This window comes from Anomaloglossus baeobatrachus, chromosome 1, assembly GCF_048569485.1.
Source record: "Anomaloglossus baeobatrachus isolate aAnoBae1 chromosome 1, aAnoBae1.hap1, whole genome shotgun sequence".
Classification (NCBI taxonomy): Eukaryota; Metazoa; Chordata; class Amphibia; order Anura; family Aromobatidae; genus Anomaloglossus; species Anomaloglossus baeobatrachus.
This window is the reverse complement of record NC_134353.1, coordinates 13,251,284-13,275,099: the sequence shown is the minus strand read 5'-3', so window position 1 is coordinate 13,275,099 and position 23,816 is coordinate 13,251,284. Positions and strand designations below refer to the sequence as shown.

General features: G+C 54.8%; 1 protein-coding gene across 1 annotated transcript in view; it reads right to left on the bottom strand.

Annotated features, from left to right (window-relative positions):
• The window catches only part of LOC142303855 (transcription factor COE3-like), a 122,977-nt gene that overhangs the window by 38,662 nt on the left and 60,499 nt on the right, over window positions 1-23,816 (bottom strand). Inside the window, exons 7-10 of the mRNA XM_075345658.1 lie at window positions 11,173-11,254; window positions 633-750; window positions 286-419; window positions 27-153 (exon numbers count right to left, since the gene is read on the bottom strand). Coding sequence (XP_075201773.1) covers window positions 27-153; window positions 286-419; window positions 633-750; window positions 11,173-11,254 — 461 coding nt within the window. The remainder of the gene's footprint in view (window positions 1-26; window positions 154-285; window positions 420-632; window positions 751-11,172; window positions 11,255-23,816) is intronic.

The window sequence follows — 23,816 nt, the reverse complement described above, 5'->3', positions numbered from 1 at the left end:
ATATTGGACATCGCAGCGTTTCTCACCTGTGTAGACGAATCGGCCGGGGGCGCCTTTACAGAAGTGCTTGGACTTGTAGGACAGGGTGACCTCCACCACTCCGGGGATGTGTCTGGGGGGCGTCTGTACTCTGATAGCATGAGGGGTAATGAGCTGTGGAGAGGACAGAGGAACAGTCAGCCTGTGAGAAGCCGAGACCCCCGAGTGTATGTGATACAAGACCAGGCCTGAGCAGCCGGACCCCGGAGAACGTGTGATATAAGACAAGCTGGTGCCATCACTCACCTCACTCCACACCAGCATGGTGCCAAACACGACCTGCAGGCCGTCAAAGAAATGGTCCCCGATGAGGATGACGGTGGCCCCGCCGGTGGTCCAGCCCTCACTGGGACTGACGGCCTTGATACAGGGAGTGGCCGCTACGGACAGACGTGAAGTGTCATTAGTAAGAGCCTAACAAGTGCTGCTGACAATCGTCCAGTTATTCCCACCACTACTCCCATCCCTGTAATCCTGACCCCAAACAACGACCTGGGAGCACAGCCGATTGGTCAGGGGGCGCACGTGCAGGAGCCGTTGTCTAAACCGCCCCTTTAATTATCACCCAGTAAGGATACGCAGAGTATACAGACCTTCTGACGGGTCCAGTCTCCTCGCGCGACGTCCATGCTTAGAGTTATTATGTACAAACATGTTATCTGACACCGCGAGGACATGTCCATCCACGTTCACCGTAGTGGAGACCACGACCTGCGACACAAAGGGATGAAAGTGTGAGGGGTCTTCAGGGGGGAAAAGAAGCTGCACAGAAATATACACTGTATAACCTCTGGCCCCTCACCCCCCGGTGTATAACCTCCGGCCCCTCACCCCCGGTGTATAACCTCCGGCCCCTCACCCCCGGTGTATAACCTATGGCCCCTCACACTCCCCGTGTATAACCTACAGCCTCTCACACCCCAGGCGTATAACCTACGGCCCCTCACACCCCCGGTGTATAACCTACGGCCCCTCACACCACTGGTGTATAACCTACGTCCCATCACACCCCGGTGTATAACCTACGGCCCCTCACACCCCTGGTGTATAACCTACGGCCCCTCACACCCCCGGTGTAAAACCTACGGCCCCTCACCCCCCGGTGTATAACCTATGGTCCCTCACACCCCCGGTGTATAACCTACGGCCCCTTATACCACTGGTGTATAACCTACGTCCCATCACACCCCGGTGTATAACCTACGGCCCCCTCACACCCCCGGTGTATAACCTACGGCCACTCACACCCCCGGTGTATAACCTACGGCCCCTCACAACCCCGGTGTATAACCTACGGCCACTCACACCCCGGTGTATAACCTACGGCCCCTCACAACCCCGGTGTATAACCTACGGCCACTCACACCCCGGTGTATAACCTACGGCCACTCACACCCCGGTGTATAACCTACAGCCACTCACACTCCTGGTTTATAACCTACGGCCCCCCTCAGACCCCGATGTATTCAGTGGTGTGAAAAAGTGTTTGCCCCCTTTTTGATTTCTTATTCTTTTGCAGGTATGTCACACTTAAATGTTTCCGATCACCAAACAAATGTATATATTATAGAAAGATATCGCAAGTAACTCAAGATGCAGATTATAAATGAAGGTCTTTACTATTAAGGGAAAAAATAAATCCAAACCTACAGGACACTGTGTGAAAAAGTAATTGCCCCCTTAAAGCATAAATTACCTGTGCTTTATCACATCTTTTGGAAACAGAAATCTATATCCCCCAGTCGCACACCGGCCCGATTACTGCCACACCTGTTCTCAATCAAGAAATCACTTAAATAGGACCTGCCTGACAAAGTGAAGTAGGCCAAAAGATCCTCAAAAGCTAGACATCATTAAAAGAAATTCAGGAACAATTTACATACAAAGTAACTGAGATCTATCAGTCTGGAAAATGTTATCAAGCTATTTCTAAAGCTTTGGGATCCAATGAGCCACAGTGAGATCCATTAATGGAGACAAAGTGGAAAAGTGAACCTTCCCAGGAGTGGCTGGCTGACCATAATGTGTCACAGAAGTCATCCGTTGTTTGGAGACTTGTGTGGAGACTCTGGGTGTGTCAAGGGTTAATGTCAGATTTCCTTGGCTGCAGCTTCGGATTCCTTCCACCAGGCGCATCAGATTGGTGACCACTCCCATCCCCTATATATGGCCACATCTTCCTGTACAATCCTCAGTCTGTACCTTGGCCTGGAGGTGGAAGGAGCTGTTTGACTCTGTCTGTTGTGGTGCAGGCTGCAGTCCTGGTGTGTGACTGCAGCCAAGAAGTTGGAGTTTATCCTTTGTGTATTCCTCTATTTGTCTTCCTTACATTCTTATGGCTTTAGTGCAGGGGTGGGACTAGTGTTCCTCGTCGGCCTTCTCACTAGTGAGGGCGATCTCGGGGCTTTGTGAGGGCATTAGGTATCCTGTTCGCCAACGGCGTGAAATAACCCGTTTAGGGCTGGCTGGGGGGTGCAGGAGTCAGCTGCATGTGAGTGCAGGCGGTGTCCAAAATCCCTCGCCCTAGCTGCAGGACCCAGCTTTGTTAAAGTGTACCTGGTGTCAGGAAAAGGGCAAACACTTTTTCACACCACTGTATCTGGGCTCAGCACCCGGTCTCGTATGTCTCGGGGTACACAGCCGGGTGTATATCTGGGCTCAGCACCCGGTGTTGTATGTCTCTCGGTACAGAGCCGGGTGTATATCTGGGCTCAGCGCCCGGTCTCGTATGTGTCTGGGTACACAGCCGGGTGTATATCTGGGCTCAGCACCCGGTGTCATATGTCTCTCGGTACAAAGCCGGGTGTATATCTGGGCTCAGCGGCCGGTGTCGTATGTCTCAGGGTACACAGCCGGGTGTATATCTGGGCTCAGCTCCCGGTCTCGTATGTGTCTGGGTACAGGGGCGGGTGTATATCTGGGCTCAGCGCCCGGTCTCGTATGTGTCTGGGTACAGGGGCGGGTGTATATCTGGGCTCAGCGCCCGGTCTCGTATGTGTCTGGGTACAGGGGCGGGTGTATATCTGGGCTCAGCGCCCGGTCTCGTATGTGTCTGGGTACAGGGACGGGTGTATATCTGGGCTCAGCGCCCGGTCTCGTATGTGTCTGGGTACAGGGGCGGGTGTATATCTGGGCTCAGCGGCCGGTGTCGTATGTCTCAGGGTACACAGCCGGGTGTATATCTGGGCTCAGCGCCCGGTCTCGTATGTGTCTGGGTACAGGGGCGGGTGTATATCTGGGCTCAGCGGCCGGTGTCGTATGTCTCAGGGTACACAGCCGGGTGTATATCTGGGCTCAGCGCCCGGTCTCGTATGTGTCTGGGTACAGGGGCGGGTGTATATCTGGGCTCAGCGGCCGGTGTCGTATGTCTCAGGGTACACAGCCGGGTGTATATCTGGGCTCAGCGCCCGGTCTCGTATGTGTCTGGGTACAGGGGCGGGTGTATATCTGGGCTCAGCGGCCGGTGTCGTATGTCTCAGGGTACACAGCCGGGTGTATATCTGGGCTCAGCGCCCGGTCTCGTATGTGTCTGGGTACACAGCCGGGTGTATATCTGGGCTCAGCGGCCGGTGTCGTATGTCTCAGGGTACACAGCCAGGTGTATATCTGGGCTCAGCACCCGGTGTCATATGTCTCTCGGTACAGAGCCAGGTGTATATCTGGGCTCAGCGCCCGGTCTCGTATGTCTCGAGGTTCGGTACCGCGTTCTCCAGGCACCATCACACCGGTGACCCGCGGTATCAGACCTGCAGAGCAGCGCTCCAGCTTCTGCAGGAATGTAAATGAAGTGGGAGCTAATCACGTTACATGTCATAATTATCAGCTCTTTAAGAAGCCCCCTAATGAGCAGACGAGCCCCCGCTGTGAGGAAAGAGCTGCAGATCCTGCCACATCCAGCGCCCCGGGACTTAACCCTTCCAGCACCACACAGGGAATCTGACAGTGATAACGTGGTATCAGCGGTGTTTACAGGGGAGGGGGATACGCTCACCTCTGCACACAGCCTGCAGTGTAAATCATGGCGGATGGTGCACGTGTGGACCCATCCAGGACTGTCCATACACAGTACACCCCCTCCTGGTATCCCATTCCCTCTCTGTGTGTACCCATCCGCGACTGTCCATATACAGTACACCCACTCCTGGTATCACATTCCCCCCCCTGCGTGGACCCATCCAGGACTGTCCATACAGTACACCCCCTCCTGGTATCACATTCCCCCCTGCGTGGACCCATCCAGGACTGTCTATACAGTACACACCCCCTCCTGGTATCACATTCCCCCCTGAGTGGACCCATCCAGGACTGTCCATATACAGTACACCCCCTCCTGGTATCACATTCCCTCTCTGCGTGGACCCATCCAGGACTGTTCATATACAGTACACCCCCCTCCTGGTATCACATTCCCTCTCTGCGTGGACCCATCCAGGACTGTGCATATACAGTACACCCCCCTCCTGGTATCACATTCCCTCTCTGCGTGGACCCATCCAGGACTGTCCATATACAGTACACCCCCCTCCTGGTATCACATTCCCCCTCTGCGTGGACCCATCCAGGACTGTCCATATACAGTACACCCCCCTCCTGGTATCACATTCCCCCTCTGTGTGGACCCATCCGGGACTGTCCATATACAGTACACCCCCCTCCTGGTATCACATTCCCCCTCTGTGTGGACCCATCCGGTACTGTTCATATACAGTACACCCCCCTCCTGGTATCACATTCCTTCTCTGCGTGGACCCATCCGGGACTGTCCCTATTACAGTACACCCCCCTCCTGGTATCACATTCCCTCTCTGCGTGGATCCATCCGGGACTGTCCCTATTACAGTACACCCCCCCTCCTGGTATCACATTCCCCCTCTGTGTGGACCCATCCGATACTGTTCATATACAGTACACCCCCCTCCTCGTATCACATTCCTTCTCTGCGTGGACCCATCCGGGACTATCCCTATTACAGTACACCGCCCTCCTGGTATCACATTACCTCTCTGTGTGGACCCATCCAGGACTGTCTATATTACAGTACACCCCCCTCCTGGTATCACATTCCCCCTCTGCGTGGACCCATCCAGTACTGTCCATATTACAGTACACCCCCCTCCTGGTATCACATTCCCTCTGTGCGTGGACCCATCCAGGACTGTCCATATTACAGTACACCCCCCTCCTGGTATCACATTCCCCCTCTGTGTGGGCCCATCCAGGACTGTCCATATACAGTACACCCCCCCCCCCCTCCTGGTATCACATTGTCCCTCTGTGTGGACCCATCCGGGACTGTCCCTATTACGGTACACCCCCCTCCTGGTATCACATTCCCTCTCTGCGTGGACCCATCCAGGACTGTTCATATACAGTACACCCCCTCCTGGTATCACATTCCCCTTCTGCGTGGACCTATCCGGGACTGTCCATATACAGAACACCCCCCTCCTGGTATCACATTCCCGCTCTGTGTGGACCCATCCGGGACTGTCCCTATTACAGTACACCGCCCTCCTGGTATCACATTACCTCTCTGTGTGGACCCATCCAGGACTGTTTATATTACAGTACACCCCCCTCCTGGTATCACATTTCCCCTCTGCGTGGACCCATCCAGGACTGTCCATATTACAGTACACCCCCCTCCTGGTATCACACTCCCTCTCTGCGTGGACCCATCCAGGACTGTCCATATTACAGTACACCCCCCTCCTGGTATCACATTTCCCCTCTGTGTGGGCCCATCCAGGACTGTCCATATACAGTACACCCCCCCCCCTCCTGGTATCACATTGTCCCTCTGTGTGGACCCATCCAGGACTGTCACTATTACGGTACACCCCCTCCTGGTATCACATTCCCTCTCTGCGTGGGCCCATCCAGGACTGTTCATATACAGTACACCCCCTCCTGGTATCACATTCCCTCTCTGCGTGGACCCATTCAGGACTGTCCATAAACAGTAAACCCCCCCTCCTGGTATCACATTCCCTCTCTGCGTGGGCCCATCCAATACTGTTCATATACAGTACACCTCCTCCTGGTATCACATTCCCTCTCTGCGTGGACCCATCCGAGACTGTCCCTATTACAGTACACCCCCCTCTTGGTATCACATTCCCTCTCTGCGTGGACCCATCCGGGACTGTCCCTATTACAGTACACCCCCCTCCTGATATCACATTCCCTCTCTGCGTGGGCCCATCCAGGACTGTCCATATACAGTACAGCCCCCCTCCTGGTATCACATTCCCTCTCTGCGTGGATCCATCCGGGACTGTCCCTATTACAGTACACCCCCCTCCTGATATCACATTCCCTCTCTGCGTCGGCCCATCCGGTACTGTTCATATACAGTACACCCCCCTCCTGGTATCACATTCCTTCTCTGCGTGGACCCATCCGGGACTGTCCCTATTACAGTACACCGCCCTCCTGGTATCACATTCCCCCTCTGCGTGGACCCATCCAGGACTGTCCATATTACAGTACACCCCCCTCCTGGTATCACATTCCCCCTCTGTGTGGGCCCATTCAGGACTGTCCATATACAGTACACCCCCCTCCTGGTATCACATTGTCCCTCTGTGTGGACCCATCTGGGACTGTCCCTATTACAGTACACCCCCCCTCCTGGTATCACATTCCCCCTCTGCGTGGGCCCATCCAGGACTGTCCATATTACAGTACACCCCCCTCCTGGTATCACATTCCCTCTCTGCGTGGGCCCATCCAGGACTGTTCATATACAGTACACCCCCTCCTGGTATCACATTCCCTCTCTGCGTGGACCCATCCAGTACTGTCCATACACAGTACACCCCCCTCCTGGTATCACATTCCCTCTCTGCGTGGACCCATCCGGGACTGTCCCTATTACAGTACACCCCCCTCCTGGTATCACATTCCCTCTCTGCGTGGATCCATCCGGGACTGTCACTATTACAGTACACCCCCCCTCCTGGTATCACATTCCCTCTCTGCGTGGACCCATCCGAGACTGTCCCTATTACAGTACACCCCCCTCTTGGTATCACATTCCCTCTCTGCGTGGACCCATCCGGGATTGTCCCTATTACAGTACACCCCCCTCCTGATATCACATTCCCTCTCTGCGTGGATCCATCCGGGACTGTCCCTATATACAGTACACCCCCCTCCTGATATCACATTCCCTCTCTGCGTGGGCCCATCCAGGACTGTCCATATACAGTACAGCCCCCTCCTGGTATCACATTCCCTCTCTGCGTGGACCCATCCGGGACTGTCCCTATTACAGTACACCGCCCTCCTGGTATCACATTCCCTCTCTGTGTGGACCCATCCAGGACTGTCCATATTACAGTACACCCCCCTCCTGGTATCACATTCCCCCTCTGCGTGGACCCATCCAGGACTGTCTATATACAGTACATCCCCCCCTCCTGGTATCACATTCCCCCTCTGCGTGGACCCATGCAGGACTGTCCATATTACAGTACACCCCCTCCTGGTATCACATTGTTCCTTTGCGTGGACCCATCCGGGACTGTCCATATACAGTACACCCCCCCTCCTGGTATCACATTCCCTCTCTGCGTGGGCCCATCCAGGACTGTCCATATACAGTACACTCCCCCTCCTGGTATCACATTCCTTCTCTGCGTGGGCCCATCCAGGACTGTTCATATACAGTACACCCCCTCCTGGTATCACATTCCCTCTCTGCGTGGACCCATCCAGGACTGTCCATACACAGTACACCCCCCTCCTATTATCACATTCCCTCTCTGCGAGGACCCATCCGGGACTGTCCATATTACAGTACACCCCCCTCCTGGTATCACATTCCCTCTCCGCGTGGACCCATCCGGGACTGTCCCTATTACATTACACCCCCCCTCCTGGTATCCCATTCCCTCTCTGCGTGGGCCCATCCAGGTCTGTCCATATACAGTACACCCCCCTCCTGGTATCACATTGTCCCTCTGTGTTGACCCATCCAGGACTGTCCCTATTACAGTACACCCCCCCTCCTGGTATCACATTCCCCCTCTGCGTGGGCCCATCCGGGACTGTCCATATTACAGTACACCCTCCTCCTGGTATCACATTCCCTCTCTGCGTGGGCCCATCCAGGACTTTCCATATACAGTACACCCCCCTCCTGGTATCAAATTCCCTCCCTGCATGGACCCATCCGGGACTGTCCCTATTACAGTACACCCCCCCTCCTGGTATCACATTCCCCCTCTGTGTGGACCCATCCAGGATGGTTCATATACAGTACACCCTCCTCCTGGTATCACATTCCCTCTCTGCGTGGACCCATCCGGGACTGTCCCTATTACAGTACACCCCCTCCTGGTATCACATTCCCTCTCTGCGTGGGCCCATCCAGGACTGTTCATATACAGTACACCCCCTCCTGGTATCACATTCCCTCTCTGCGTGGACCCATCCAGTACTGTCCATACACAGTACAACCCCCTCCTGGTATCACATTCCCTCTCTGCGTGAACCCATCCGGGACTGTCCCTATTACAGTACACCCCCCTCCTGGTATCACATTCCCTCTCTGCGTGGATCCATCCGGGACTGTCCCTATTACAGTACACCCCCCTCCTGGTATCACATTCCCTCTCTGCGTGGGCCCATCCAGGACTGTTCATATACAGTACACCCCCTCCTGGTATCACATTCCCTCTCTGTGTGGACCCATCCGAGACTGTCCCTATTACAGTACACCCTCCTCTTGGTATCACATTCCCTCTCTGCGTGGACCCATCCGGGATTGTCCCTATTACAGTACACCCCCCTCCTGATATCACATTCCCTCTCTGCGTGGATCCATCCGGGACTGTCCCTATTACAGTACACCCCCCTCCTGATATCACATTCCCTCTCTGCGTGGGCCCATCCAGGACTGTCCATATACAGTACAGCCCCCCTCCTGGTATCACATTCCCTCTCTGCGTGGACCCATCCGGGACTGTCCCTATTACAGTACACCGCCCTCCTGGTATCACATTCCCTCTCTGTGTGGACCCATCCAGGACTGTCCATATTACAGTACACCCCCCTCCTGGTATCACATTCCCCCTCTGCGTGGACCAATCCAGGACTGTCTATATACAGTACATCCCCCCCTCCTGGTATCACATTCCCCCTCTGCGTGGACCCATCCAGGACTGTCCATATTACAGTACACCCCCCTCCTGGTATCACATTCCCTCTCTGGGTGGACCCATCCAGGACTGTCCATATTACAGTACACCCCCCTCCTTGTATCACATTCCCCCTCTGTGTGGGCCCATCCAGGACTGTTCATATACGGTACACCCCCCTCCTGGTATCACATTGTCCCTCTGCGTGGACCCATCCGGGACTGTCCATATACAGTACACCCCCCCTCCTGGTATCACATTCCCTCTCTGCGTGGGCCCATCCAGGACTGTCCATATTACATTACACCCCCCCTCCTGGTATTCCATTCCCTCTCTGCGTGGGCCCATCCAGGTCTGTCCATATACAGTACACCCCCCCTCCTGGTATCACATTCCCCCTCTGCGTGGAACCATCCAAGACTGTCTATATTACAGTACACCGCCCTCCTGGTATCAAAATTCCTTCTCTGCGTGGACCCATCCAGGACTGTCCATATACAGAACACCCCCCTCCTGGTATCACATTGTCCCTCTGTGTGGACCCATCCGGGACTGTCCCTATTACAGTACACCCCCCCTCCTGGTATCACATTCCCCCTCTGCGTGGGCCCATCCAGGACTGTCCATATTACAGTACACCCCCTCCTGGTATCACATTCCCTCTCTCCGTGGGCCCATCCAGGACTTTCAATATACAGAACACCCCCCTTCTGGTATCAAATGTCCTCTCTGCGTGGACCCATCCGGGACAGTCCATATTACAGTACACCCCCTTCCTGGTATCACATTCCCTCTCTGCGTGGGCCCATCCAGGACTGTCCATATACAGTATATCCCCCTCCTGGTATCACATTCCACCTCTGCGTGGACCCATCCGGAACTGTCCCTATTACAGTACACCCCCCTCCTGGTATCACATTCCCTCTCTGCGTGGGCCCATCCAGGACTGTCCATATACAGTACATCCCCCTCCTGGTATCACATTCCACCTCTACGTGGACCCATCCGGGACTGTCCCTATTACAGTACACCCCCCTCCTGGTATCACATTCCCTCTCTGCGTGAGCCCATCCGGGACTGTCCATATACAGTACACCCCCCTCCTGGTATCACATTCCCTCTCTGCATGGACCCATCTGGGACTGTCCATATACAGTACACCCCCCTCCTGGTATCACATTCCACCTCTGCGTGGACCCATCCGGAACTGTCCCTATTACAGTACACCCCCCTCCTGGTATCACATTCCCTCTCTGCGTGGGCCCATCCAGGACTGTCCATATACAGTACATCCCCCTCCTGGTATCACATTCCACCTCTACGTGGACCCATCCGGGACTGTCCCTATTACAGTACACCCCCCTCCTGGTATCACATTCCCTCTCTGCGTGAGCCCATCCGGGACTGTCCATATACAGTACACCCCCCTCCTGGTATCACATTCCCTCTCTGCATGGACCCATCCGGGACTGTCCATATACAGTACACCCCCCACCTGGTATCACATTCTCCCTCTGCGTGGACCCATCCAGGACTGTCCATATACAGTACACCCCCCTCCTTGTATCACATTCCCTCTCTGCGTGGACCCATCCAGGACTGTCCATATTACAGTACATCCCCTCCTGGTATCACATTCCCTCTCTGTGTGGACCCACCCGGGACTGTCCATATTACAATACACCCCTACTCCTGGTATCACATTCCCCCTCTGTGTGTACCCACCCGGGACTGTCCATATTACAGTACACCCCCCTCCTGTCATCACATTCCCCCTCTGTGTGTACCCATCCGGGCGACCCCCATAACTTATTCTCTTCGGTGCTGCAATGAACCGTTGAGGTTTCGGGAGTGGAGACAACGCGGAGGGGAGGATTGTAGGGATGATGGTGGTTATGGTGTCTAAGGTTTACTAGAACATAAAACCCTTTCCCACCCCCTTCTCCATCCCCCCACCCCTCCACCACACAGCACTGAGGGGTCTCACCTGAAATCTCCGCATGTCCCGGGGGTTCCCCGCGTTCTTCAGACAGTTCTGGTTGCATTTTAGGAAAAACTTCAAGAAAAACCTAAGATAGAAAAGAGATCTGCAATGAGGGGAGATTACGGGGGGCCGCGGACCCTTCACAGCGCGCCATACAGAACCAGGTGCTCTCCACTGGTACCGGTCCATATCCAGCCAGCGATATACATGTCTGACCACGAGTCATATCCAGGCTGGTTATATCAGCCATATACACAGTTATATAAGTAGGGGGTATCAATAGGCGCAGGCAGGAGAAGAGGCCCAGTGGTGGTCCCCAAAGCGTACAGGTGCCTCTCAGGGGCACAGGAGCCTCTCAGAGTCACAGGTGGCTCTCAGGGTCACCGGGGTACAGGCGGCTCTCAGGGTCACCGGAGGACAGGCGCCTCTCAGGGTCACCGGAGGACAGGCACCTCTCAGGGTCACCGGAGGACAGGCGCCTCTCAGGGTCACCGGAGGACAGGCGCCTCTCAGGGTCACCGGAGGACAGGCGCCTCTCAGCGTCACCGGAGGACAGGCGCCTCTCAGGGTCACCGGAGGACAGGCGCCTCTCAGGGTCACCGGAGGACAGGCACCTCTCAGGGTCACCGGAGGACAGGCGCCTCTCAGGGTCACCGGAGGACAGGCACCTCTCAGGGTCACCGGAGGACAGGCGCCTCTCAGGGTCACCGGAGGACAGGCGCCTCTCAGGGTCACCGGAGGACAGGCGCCTCTCAGCGTCACCGGAGGACAGGCGCCTCTCAGCGTCACCGGAGGACAGGCGCCTCTCAGGGTCAAGAGCAGCTCTCAGGGTCACCAGCGGCTCTCAGTCTTCCTCAACTGTGGTAGGGAAGACTCAGCGCTTCACTAGGATACAGAATATATGACTATCTAGGAAATTGCGCTATCCCTTTAAGGACAATTCCTTCATTACAGGAAGCGGCCGCAGCACTTAAGAAGCAGATGCAGAACGGTATCCATTATTAAGAGCCGTCTCCCCTCCCCCATCACCTGCTGGAACCGCAGATCCATAACTCTGTGTGCGGTCTCCATTACAGCCGCAGAGACCGGCCTCACTTCATTTATCTCTGCAGCAGAAGCAGCGGATCCGAGGAAGGAGATGCAGTGCACTCACAGCGCAATCTGCAGTCACCACTGCACTCACAGCGCAATCTGCAGTCACAGCGCAATCTGCACTCACCACTTCACTTACAGTGCAATCTGCACTCACAGCGCAATCTGCACTCACCACTTCACTTACAGTGCAATCTGCACTCACAGCGCAATCTGCACTCACCACTTCACTTACAGTGCAATCTGCACTCACAGCGCAATCTGCACTCACCACTTCACTTACAGTGCAATCTGCACTCACAGCGCAATCTGCACTCACCACTTCACTTACAGCGCAATCTGCACTCACTACTTCACTTACAGCGCAATCTGCACTCACCACTTCACTTACAGCGCAATCTGCACTCACTACTTCACTTACAGCACAATCTGCACTCACCACTTCACTTACAGCGCAATCTGCACTCACCACTCCACTCACATCACAATCTGCACTCAGGTAGGAGGTAAAAGGGGGGAGGCACAGACAGCAGAGAGGGGGAGGTACAGACAGCAGAGAGGGGGGGTACAGACAGCAGAGGGGGGGAGGTACAGACAGCAGAGGGGGGGAGGTACAGACAGCAGAGAGGAGGAGGTACAGACAGCAGAGAGGGGGGGTACAGACAGCAGAGGGGGGGAGGTACAGACAGCAGAGGGGGGGAGGTACAGACAGCAGAGAGGGGGGGTACACTCAGCAGAGGGGGGGTACACATAGCAGAGGGGGAGGTACAGACAGCAGAGGGGGGGTACACACAGCAGAGGGGGAGGTACAGACAGCAGAGGGGGGAGGTACAAACAGCAGAGAGGGGGAGGTACAGACAGCAGAGAGGGGGAGGTACAGACAGCAGAGAGGGGGAGGTACAGACAGCAGAGGGGGAGGTACAAACAGCAGAGAGGGGGAGGTACAGACAGCAGAGAGGGGGAGGTACAGACAGCAGAGAGGAGGAGGTACAGACAGCAGAGAGGGGGGGTACACACAGCAGAGGGGGAGGTACAGACAGCAGAGGGGGGGAGGTACAGACAGCAGAGGGGGGGAGGTACAGACAGCAGAGGGGGGGAGGTACAGACAGCAGAGAGGAGGAGGTACAGACAGCAGAGAGGGGGGGTACACACAGCAGAGGGGGAGTACACATAGCAGAGGGGGGAGTACACATAGCAGAGGGGGAGGTACAGACAGCAGAGGGGGGGTACACACAGCAGAGGGGGAGGTACAGACAGCAGAGGGAGGAGGTACAGACAGCAGAGAGGGGGAGGTACAGACAGCAGAGAGGGGGAGGTACAGACAGCAGAGAGGAGGAGGTACAGACAGCAGAGAGGGGGGGGTACACACAGCAGAGGGGGGGATGTACAGACAGCAGAGGGGGAGGTACAGACAGCAGAGGGGGAGGTACAGACAGCAGAGAGGGGGAGGTACAGACAGCAGAGAGGGGGAGGTACAGACAGCAGAGAGGAGGAGGTACAGACAGCAGAGAGGGGGGGTACACACAGCAGAGGGGGGGTACACACAGCAGAGGGGGAGGTACAGACAGCAGAGGGGGGGTACACACAGCAGAGGGGGGGTACACACAGCAGAGGGGGAGGTACAGACAGCAGAGGGGGGGTATACACAGCAGAGGGGGAGGTACAGACAGCAGAGAGGGGGAGGTACAGACAGCAGAGGGGGGAGGTACAGACAGCAGAGGGGGAGCTACAGACAGCAGAAAGGGAGCTACAGACAGCAGAGGGGGGTATACACAGCAGAGAGGGGGAGGTACAGACAGCAGAGGGGGGAGGTACAGACAGCAGAGGGGGGAGGTACAGACAGCAGAGGGGGAGGTACAGACAGCAGAGGGGGAGCTACAGACAGCAGAAAGGGAGCTACAGACAGCAGAGGGGGGTATACACAGCAGAGGGGGAGGTACAGACAGCAGAGGGGGGAGGTACAGACAGCAGAGGGGGAGCTACAGACAGCAGAGGGGGAGGTACAGACAGCAGAGAGGGGGAGGTACAGACAGCAGAGAGGGGGAGGTACAGACAGCAGAGAGGGGGAGCTACAGACAGCAGAAAGGGAGCTACAGACAGCAGAGGGGGAGGTACAGACAGCAGAGAGGGGGAGCTACAGACAGCAGAGAGGGGGAGCTACAGACAGCAGAGGGGGAGCTATAGACAGCAGAGAGGGAGAGGTACAGACAGCAGAGGGGGGGGAGCTACAGACATCAGAGGGGGAGGTACAGACAGCAGAGGGGGGGAGGTACAGACAGCAGAGGGGGGAGGTACAGACAGCAGAGGGGGGAGGTACAGACAGCAGAGGGGGGGAGGTACAGACAGCAGAGGAGGGGAGGTACAGACAGCAGAGGAGGGGAGGTACAGACAGCAGAGGGGGGATGTACAGACAGTAGAGAGGGGGAGGTACAGACAGCAGAGGAGGGGAGGTACAGACAGCAGAGAGGGGGAAATACAGACAGCAGAGAAGGGGAGGTAAAACAGCAGAGAGGGGGAGGTACAGACAGCAGAGAGGGGGGGTACACACAGCAGAGGGGGAGGTACAGACAGCAGAGAGGGGGAGGTACAGACAGCAGAGAGGGGGAGGTACAGACAGCAGAGGGGGAGGTACAAACAGCAGAGAGGGGGAGGTACAGACAGCAGAGAGGGGGAGGTACAGACAGCAGAGAGGAGGAGGTACAGACAGCAGAGAGGGGGGGTACACACAGCAGAGGGGGAGGTACAGACAGCAGAGGGGGGGAGGTACAGACAGCAGAGGGGGGGAGGTACAGACAGCAGAGGGGGGGAGGTACAGACAGCAGAGAGGAGGAGGTACAGACAGCAGAGAGGGGGGGTACACACAGCAGAGGGGGAGTACACATAGCAGAGGGGGGAGTACACATAGCAGAGGGGGAGGTACAGACAGCAGAGGGGGGGGTACACACAGCAGAGGGGGAGGTACAGACAGCAGAGGGAGGAGGTACAGACAGCAGAGAGGGGGAGGTACAGACAGCAGAGAGGGGGAGGTACAGACAGCAGAGAGGAGGAGGTACAGACAGCAGAGAGGGGGGGTACACACAGCAGAGGGGGGGATGTACAGACAGCAGAGGGGGAGGTACAGACAGCAGAGGGGGAGGTACAGACAGCAGAGAGGGGGAGGTACAGACAGCAGAGAGGGGGAGGTACAGACAGCAGAGAGGAGGAGGTACAGACAGCAGAGAGGGGGGGTACACACAGCAGAGGGGGGGTACACACAGCAGAGGGGGAGGTACAGACAGCAGAGGGGGGGTACACACAGCAGAGGGGGGGTACACACAGCAGAGGGGGAGGTACAGACAGCAGAGGGGGGGTATACACAGCAGAGGGGGAGGTACAGACAGCAGAGAGGGGGAGGTACAGACAGCAGAGGGGGGAGGTACAGACAGCAGAGGGGGAGCTACAGACAGCAGAAAGGGAGCTACAGACAGCAGAGGGGGGTATACACAGCAGAGAGGGGGAGGTACAGACAGCAGAGGGGGGAGGTACAGACAGCAGAGGGGGGAGGTACAGACAGCAGAGGGGGAGGTACAGACAGCAGAGGGGGAGCTACAGACAGCAGAAAGGGAGCTACAGACAGCAGAGGGGGGTATACACAGCAGAGAGGGGGAGGTACAGACAGCAGAGGGGGGAGGTACAGACAGCAGAGGGGGGAGGTACAGACAGCAGAGGGGGGAGGTACAGACAGCAGAGGGGGAGCTACAGACAGCAGAAAGGGAGCTACAGACAGCAGAGGGGGAGCTACAGACAGCAGAAAGGGAGCTACAGACAGCAGAGGGGGGTATACACAGCAGAGAGGGGGAGGTACAGACAGCAGAGGGGGGAGGTACAGACAGCAGAGGGGGGAGGTACAGACAGCAGAGGGGGAGGTACAGACAGCAGAGGGGGAGCTACAGACAGCAGAAAGGGAGCTACAGACAGCAGAGGGGGGTATACACAGCAGAGAGGGGGAGGTACAGACAGCAGAGGGGGGAGGTACAGACAGCAGAGGGGGGAGGTACAGACAGCAGAGGGGGGAGGTACAGACAGCAGAGGGGGAGCTACAGACAGCAGAAAGGGAGCTACAGACAGCAGAGGGGGAGGTACAGACAGCAGAGAGGGGGAGCTACAGACAGCAGAAAGGGAGCTACAGACAGCAGAGGGGGGTATACACAGCAGAGAGGGGGAGGTACAGACAGCAGAGGGGGGAGGTACAGACAGCAGAGGGGGAGGTACAGACAGCAGAGGGGGGGAAGTACAGACAGCAGAGGGGGGGAGGTACAGACAGCAGAGAGGGGGAGGTACACACAGCAGAGGAGGGGAGGTACAGACAGCAGAGGGGGGGAGGTACAGACAGCAGAGAGGGGGAGGTACAGACAGCAGAGAGGAGGAGGGACAGACAGCAGAGGGGTCTCTGTATAGTAGGGTCCAGAGGGAACATTTGGGCTGGTTGATAGGGGCAGTGCTTTGGAGAATGGTTCTGTACAGCAGCAGCAGAGCTCTGGAGTTTGGGGCTTGGGGGAGGAATATCCCCCTCAACTTTGGCCAGACTTTTGTGGTCGGTCTCCTGTGAGGGGTACTGTTTCTGGGGTGTGGCTCCTGGGATTGGGTGGGTCCTTGGATATTGGGCTGCGCAGATGTTCGGTGTTATAGTAATGTTCAGTAAATCGCTGTCTGGTGACTGTAACCAGCAGGGGAAGAGTGCCCCTTAAAGTGACAGTAACCCTCACGTTCTGCGTTAGTCTGTGAAGAAGAGGCAGCTGAGATTTCCCTGTGATCAGTGATTGTCTACTCTTAAAGGGGAAGGTCTCGCAGGCTTTTATTTGCAGCCCACATCTTGTCTATGACTTTGAGGCGTCCCCTTTGCTTCTGTCGATGGGTCTGTACTTATAAAGGTGGCGTCCGGGGATCAGGGCGACATTGCCGCGGTCCGGAGGATCACAGGATGGTGCAGATGCAGGAAAGAAGACGGGGAGGGAAATCAGTGAGCAGGAGCCAGACGGAGCAGCGAGCCAGACAATCCATTCCCAGCGGCTTCCAGGAGTCATGAAATATGTATGTGTGTGGGACGAGGCTGCGGGCCCGGCATGGTGAATTATACATGGGCTGCTGTGTACCCGGCGGAGACGCAGCGCGGGCATGCCGCCATATGGTTACACACAAACACACTGCGACGCCGACGCTGCACATATTTATACACAAACAATACACCTATATTCCCACCTGTGCGCCATATGTCCACGCACAAAGCCGGCATGCTGGAAGTCCCACCATGACGGGGACATCACCCACTGCTCCCGCAACACAGCTCCGCACACTCACAACTCACATGCTTCGACTTCTCCAATGTGAAGAGCTCTGCTTACTGTCAGGTAATGGAAACAGTGTTGTGCTTTTAAGAGGATGATTATAGAGAGCCAGAATTTCTCCCAGGTGAGGGTTTGGTACCATGTGTCAGTGCACCTCCCCGGAGTGCACACTCACTGCAGCCTGTTCTGACCTCCACTGCATTGGGACCACGGGCATCGACCACCACAAGGCGCTCTAATACTACAATCACAGACCAATAACTCCCATCATGCCCTGACAGATCCACGCTGGGGGTTGTAGCTTAGAAAAACTCTGGGTGGTCAGAGGTTGGAGAAGACAACCAGCATGATAACCACAACAATGTATGTCAAGTATTGATATCGAGCAGACGCGGCTATATATATATACAGATCGGGCCAGGAATATCTGGAGGGTGACAGGTTTTGGTATTTTAGCTTTTTACCAAAACATATCCCCACTCAGCCGTAATCGGAGGTCCTCACATCCTAATATGGAGGAAAGTTTAGGAATTCTGGCTCTTTTCTCAAGGGACCAAAATAAAGTGGACTTCATGGGCGAGTCTCTCATTATCATCCTCAATTAATCAGGTAAAAGGTCTGGAGCTGATTCCGGGTGCGGCAGTTACATTTGGAAGCTGTTGCTTTGAACCCACAATATGCGGTCAGAGGAAGAGAAACCGACCATCATTAGACTAAAATAGAAGAAAATCATCAGAGAGCAGAAATGTGAGAGGTGGCCAAATCATTCTGCAAAAAAAAGGGGGCACTGGTGAGCTGGGAAAGAAGAAGGCCTCAACGTCCCAGAAGACACCAGTGGTGAATGATCGCAGTATCCTTTCCTTGGTGAAGAAAATCTCATTCACAACATCCCCCCAAAGGAAGACCACTCTCCGGGACGTTCATGCTTCAGGATCTAAGTCCACTACAAAGAGAAGCAAATACAGAGGAGTCACCACAAGGAGCAAATACAGAGGAGCCACCAAGAGGAGCAAATACAGAGGAGTCACCGCAAGGAGCAAATACAGAGGAGTCACCACAAGCAGCAAATACAGAGGAGTCACCACAAGGAGAAAATACAGAGGAGTCACCACAAGGTGCAAATACAGAGGAGTCACCACAAGGAGCAAATACAGAGGAGTCACCACAAGGTGCAAATACAGAGGAGTCACCATAAGGAGCAAATACAGAGGGGTCACTATAAGGAGCAAATACAGAGGAGTCACCATAAGGAGCAAATACAGAGGAGTCACCACAAGGGGCAAATACAGAGGAGTCACCACAAGGAGCAAATACAGAGGAGTCACCACAAGGAGCAAATACAGAGGGGTCACCACAAGGTGCAAATACAGAGGAGTCACCACAAGGTGCAAATACAGAGGAGTCACCACAAGGAGCAAATACAGAGGAGTCACCACAAGGTGCAAATACAGAGGAGTCACCACAAGGTGCAAATACAGAGGAGTCACCACAAGGGGCAAATACAGAGGAGTCACCACAAGGTGCAAATACAGAGGGGTCACCACAAGGAGCAAATACAGAGGAGTCACCACAAGGTGCAAATACAGAGGAATCACCACAAGGTGCAAATACAGAGGAATCACCACAAGGTGCAAATACAGAGGGGTCACCACAAGGAGCAAATACAGAGGAGTCACCACAAGCAGCAAATACAGAGGGGTCACCACAAGGAGCAAATACAGAGGAGTCACCACAAGGTGCAAATACAGAGGAGTCACCACAAGGTGCAAATACAGAGGAGTCACCACAAGGTGCAAATACAGAGGAGTCACCACAAGGTGCAAATACAGAGGGGTCACCACAAGGAGCAAATACAGAGGGGTCACCACAAGGTGCAAATACAGAGGAGTCACCACAAGGAGCAAATACAGAGGGGTCACCACAAGGAGCAAATACAGAGGAGTCACCACAAGGTGCAAATACAGAGGAGTCACCACAAGGAGCAAATACAGAGGAGTCACCACAAGGGGCAAATACAGAGGAGTCACCACAAGGGGCAAATACAGTGTAGTCACCACAAGGGGCAAATACAGAGGAGTCACCACAAGGGGCAAATACAGTGTAGTCACCACAAGGGGCAAATACAGAGGGGTCACCACAAGGAGCAAATACAGAGGGGTCACCACAAGGAGCAAATACAGAGGAGTCACCACAAGGAGCAAATACAGAGGAGTCACCACAAGGAGCAAATACAGAGGAGTCACCACAAGGAGCAAATACAGAGGAGTCACCACAAGGAGCAAATACAGAGGAGTCACCACAAGGTGCAAATACAGAGGAGTCACCGCAAGGAGCAAATACAGAGGGGTCACCACAAGCAGCAAATACAGAGGAGTCACCACAAGGAGCAAATACAGAGGGGTCACCACAAGGAGCAAATACAGAGGAGTAACCGCAAGGAGCAAATACAGAGGGGTCACCACAAGGAGCAAATACAGAGGGGTCACCACAAGGGGCAAATACAGAGGAGTCACCACAAGGAGCAAATACAGAGGAGTCACCACAAGGAGCAAATACAGAGGAGTCACCGCAAGGTGCAAATACAGAGGAGTCACCGCAAGGAGCAAATACAGAGGGGTCACCACAAGGAGCAAATACAGAGGAGTCACCACAAGGAGCAAGTACAGAGGGGTCACCACAAGGAGCAAGTACAGAGGGGTCACCACAAGGAGCAAATACAGAGGGGTCACCACAAGGAGCAAATCCAGAGGGGTCACCACAAGGAGCAAATACAGAGGGGTCACCACAAGGAGCAAATACAGAGGGGTCACCACAAGGAGCAAGTACAGAGGAGTCACCACAAGGATCAAATACAGAGGGGTCATCACAAGGGGCAAATACAGAGGAGTCACCGCAAGGAGCAAATACAGAGGAGTCACCACAAGGAGCAAATACAGAGGGGTCACCACAAGGAGCAAATACAGAGGAGTAACCGCAAGGAGCAAATACAGAGGGGTCACCACAAGGAGCAAATATAGAGGAGTCACCACAAGGAGCAAATACAGAGGAGTCACCACAAGGTGCAAATACAGAGAAGTCACCACAAGGAGCAAATACAGAGGAGTCACCGCAAGGAGCAAATACAGAGGAGTCACCACAAGGAGCAAATACAGAGGGGTCACCACAAGGAGCAAATACAGAGGAGTAACCGCAAGGAGCAAATACAGAGGGGTCACCACAAGGAGCAAATATAGAGGAGTCACCACAAGGAGCAAATACAGAGGAGTCACCACAAGGTGCAAATACAGAGAAGTCACCACAAGGAGCAAATACAGAGGAGTCACCACAAGGAGCAAATACAGAGGAGTCACCACAAGCAGCAAATACAGAGGAGTCACCACAAGCAGCAAATACAGAGGAGTCACCAGAAGGAGCAAATACAGAGGAGTCACCACAAGGAGCAAATACAGAGGAGTCACCACAAGGAGCAAATACAGGGGAGTCACCACAAGGAGAAAATACAGAGGGGTCACCACAAGGTGCAAATACAGAGGAGTCACCACAAGGAGCAAATACAGGGGAGTCACCACAAGGAGCAAATACAGAGGGGTCACCACAAGGTGCAAATACAGAGGGGTCACCACAAGGAGCAAATACAGGGGAGTCACCACAAGGAGCAAATACAGAGGAGTCACCACAAGGAGCAAATACAGAGGGGTCACCACAAGGATCAAATACAGAGGAGTTACCACAAGGAACAAATACAGAGGAGTCACCACAAGGAGCAAATACAGAGGAGTCACCACAAGGAGAAAATACAGAGGAGTCACCACAAGGGGCAAATACAGAGGGGTCACCAGAAGGAGCAAATACAGAAGAGTCACCACAAGGAACAAATACAGAGGAGTCACCACAAGGTGAAAATACAGAGGAGTCACCACAAGGTGCAAATACAGAGGAGTCATCACAAGGTGCAAATACAGAGGAGTCACCACAAGGTGCAAATACAGAGGGGTCACAACAAGGTGGAAATTCAGAGGAGTCACCACAAGGTGCAAATACAGAGGAGTCACCACAAGGTGGAAATACAGAGGAGTCACCACAAGGAGCAAATACAGAGGAGTCACCACAAGGAGCAAATACAGAGGAGTCACCACAAGGAGCAAATACAGAGGAGTCACTACAAGGAGCAAATACAGAGGAGTCACCACAAGGAGCAAATACAGAGGAGTCACCACAAGGTGCAAATACAGAGGGGTCAACACAAGGAGAAAATACAGAGGAGTCACCACAAGATGCAAATACAGAGGGGTCACCACAAGGTGCAAATACAGAGGGGTCACCACAAGGAGGAAATACAGAGGAGTCACCACAAGGAGCAAATACAGAGGAGTCCCCACAAGGGGCAAATACAGAGGAGTCACCACAAGGAGTTGCACCATAATGATGGAAGAAAGTCTGGAGAAGGCTTGGAGCAGCTCCTGATCCAGAGCACAGCACGTCCTCTGTAACACATGGTAGAGGCGGTGTGCTGGCCAGGCTTGCAGGACTGACAATGACCCTGGGGCACTAGTGGTTATTATTGATGTGACTGAGGACAGAAGCCGCCGGATGAATTCTGAAGTGCACAGGGAGAGACTTTCTGCGCAAATTTAACCAAATGCAGCAATGACTGGACGACACTTCACAGAAAGATGGACAATGACCCAAAACATCCCGCGAAAGTGAAGAAATGGAATATTCTGCAATGGCCGAGTCCTCACCAGATCTCAGCCCCATCAAGCTGCGTTTCACAGGATTAAGACAAAACTTAAGGAGAAAGAGCCACAAACAAGAAACAACTGAAGTCACCACAGTAAAGGCGGCAAAGCCTCACCCAGGAGGAGACCAGCGATGGAGACGTCCACATCCGGAAGCCTCATACTGGAGGAGACCAGCGATGGAGAGGTACATGGCCAGAAACCTCACACTGGAGGAGACCAGCAATGGAGAGGTACATGGCCGGAAGCCTCACAATGGAGGAGACCAGCAATGGAGAGGTACATGGCCGGAGGCCTCACAATGGAGGAGACCAGCAATGGAGAGGTACATGGCCGGAAGCCTCCCTCCTAATGGAGGAGACCAGCGATGGAGACATTAATGGCCGGAAGCCTCACACTGGAGGAGACCAGCGATGGTCACATCCTTGGCCGGAAGCCTCACACTGGAGGAGATCAGCAATGGAGACGTCCATAGCCAGAAGCCTCACATTGTAGGAGACCAGCGATGGAGAGGTACATGGCTGGAAGCCTCACACTGGAGGAGACAAGAAATGCAGAGGTACATGGCCCGAAGCCTCACAATGGAGGAAACCAGCAATGGAGAGGTACATGGCCAGAAGCCTCACACTGGAAGAGACCAGCAATAAAGAGGTACATGGCCGGAAGTCTCACAATGGAGGAGACCAGCGATGCAGACATTCATGGCCGGAAGCCTTACACCGGAGGAGACCAGCAATGGTGACATCCTTGGCCGGAAGCCTCACACTGGAGGAGACCAGCGATGGAGATGGAGAGGTACATAGCCAGAAGCCTCACACTGGAGGAGACCAGCAATGGAGAGGTACATGGCCGGAAACCTCACAATGGAGGAGACCAGCAATGGAGAGGTACATGGCCGGAAGCCTCACACTGGAGGAGACGAGCAATGGAGAGGTACATGGCCGGAAGCCTCACAATGGAGGAGACCAGTGATGGAGACATTCATGGCCCGAAGCCTCACACCGGAGGAGACCAGCGATGGTGACATCTTTGGCCGGAAACCTCACACTGGAGGAGACCAGCAATGGAGAGGTACATGGCCCGAAGCCTCACAATGGAGGAAACCAGCAATGGAGAGGTACATGGCCCGAAGCCTCACACTGGAGGAGACCAGCGATGGTGACGCCCTTGGCAGGAAGCCTCATAGTACAGGAGACCAGCGATGGAGGCGTCCATGGCCGGAAGGCTCACACTGGAGGAGACCAGCGATGGAGATGTACACGGCCAAAAGACTCACACCGGGGGAGACCAGCGATGGTGACGTCTTTGGCCAGAAGCCTCACACTGGAGGAGACCAGCGATGGTGACGCCCTTGGCAGGAAGCCTCATAGTACAGGAGACCAGCGATGGAGGCGTCCATGGCCGGAAGCCTCACACTGGAGGAGACCAGCGATGGAGATGTACACGGCCAAAAGACTCACACCGGGGGAGACCAGCGATGGTGACGTCTTTG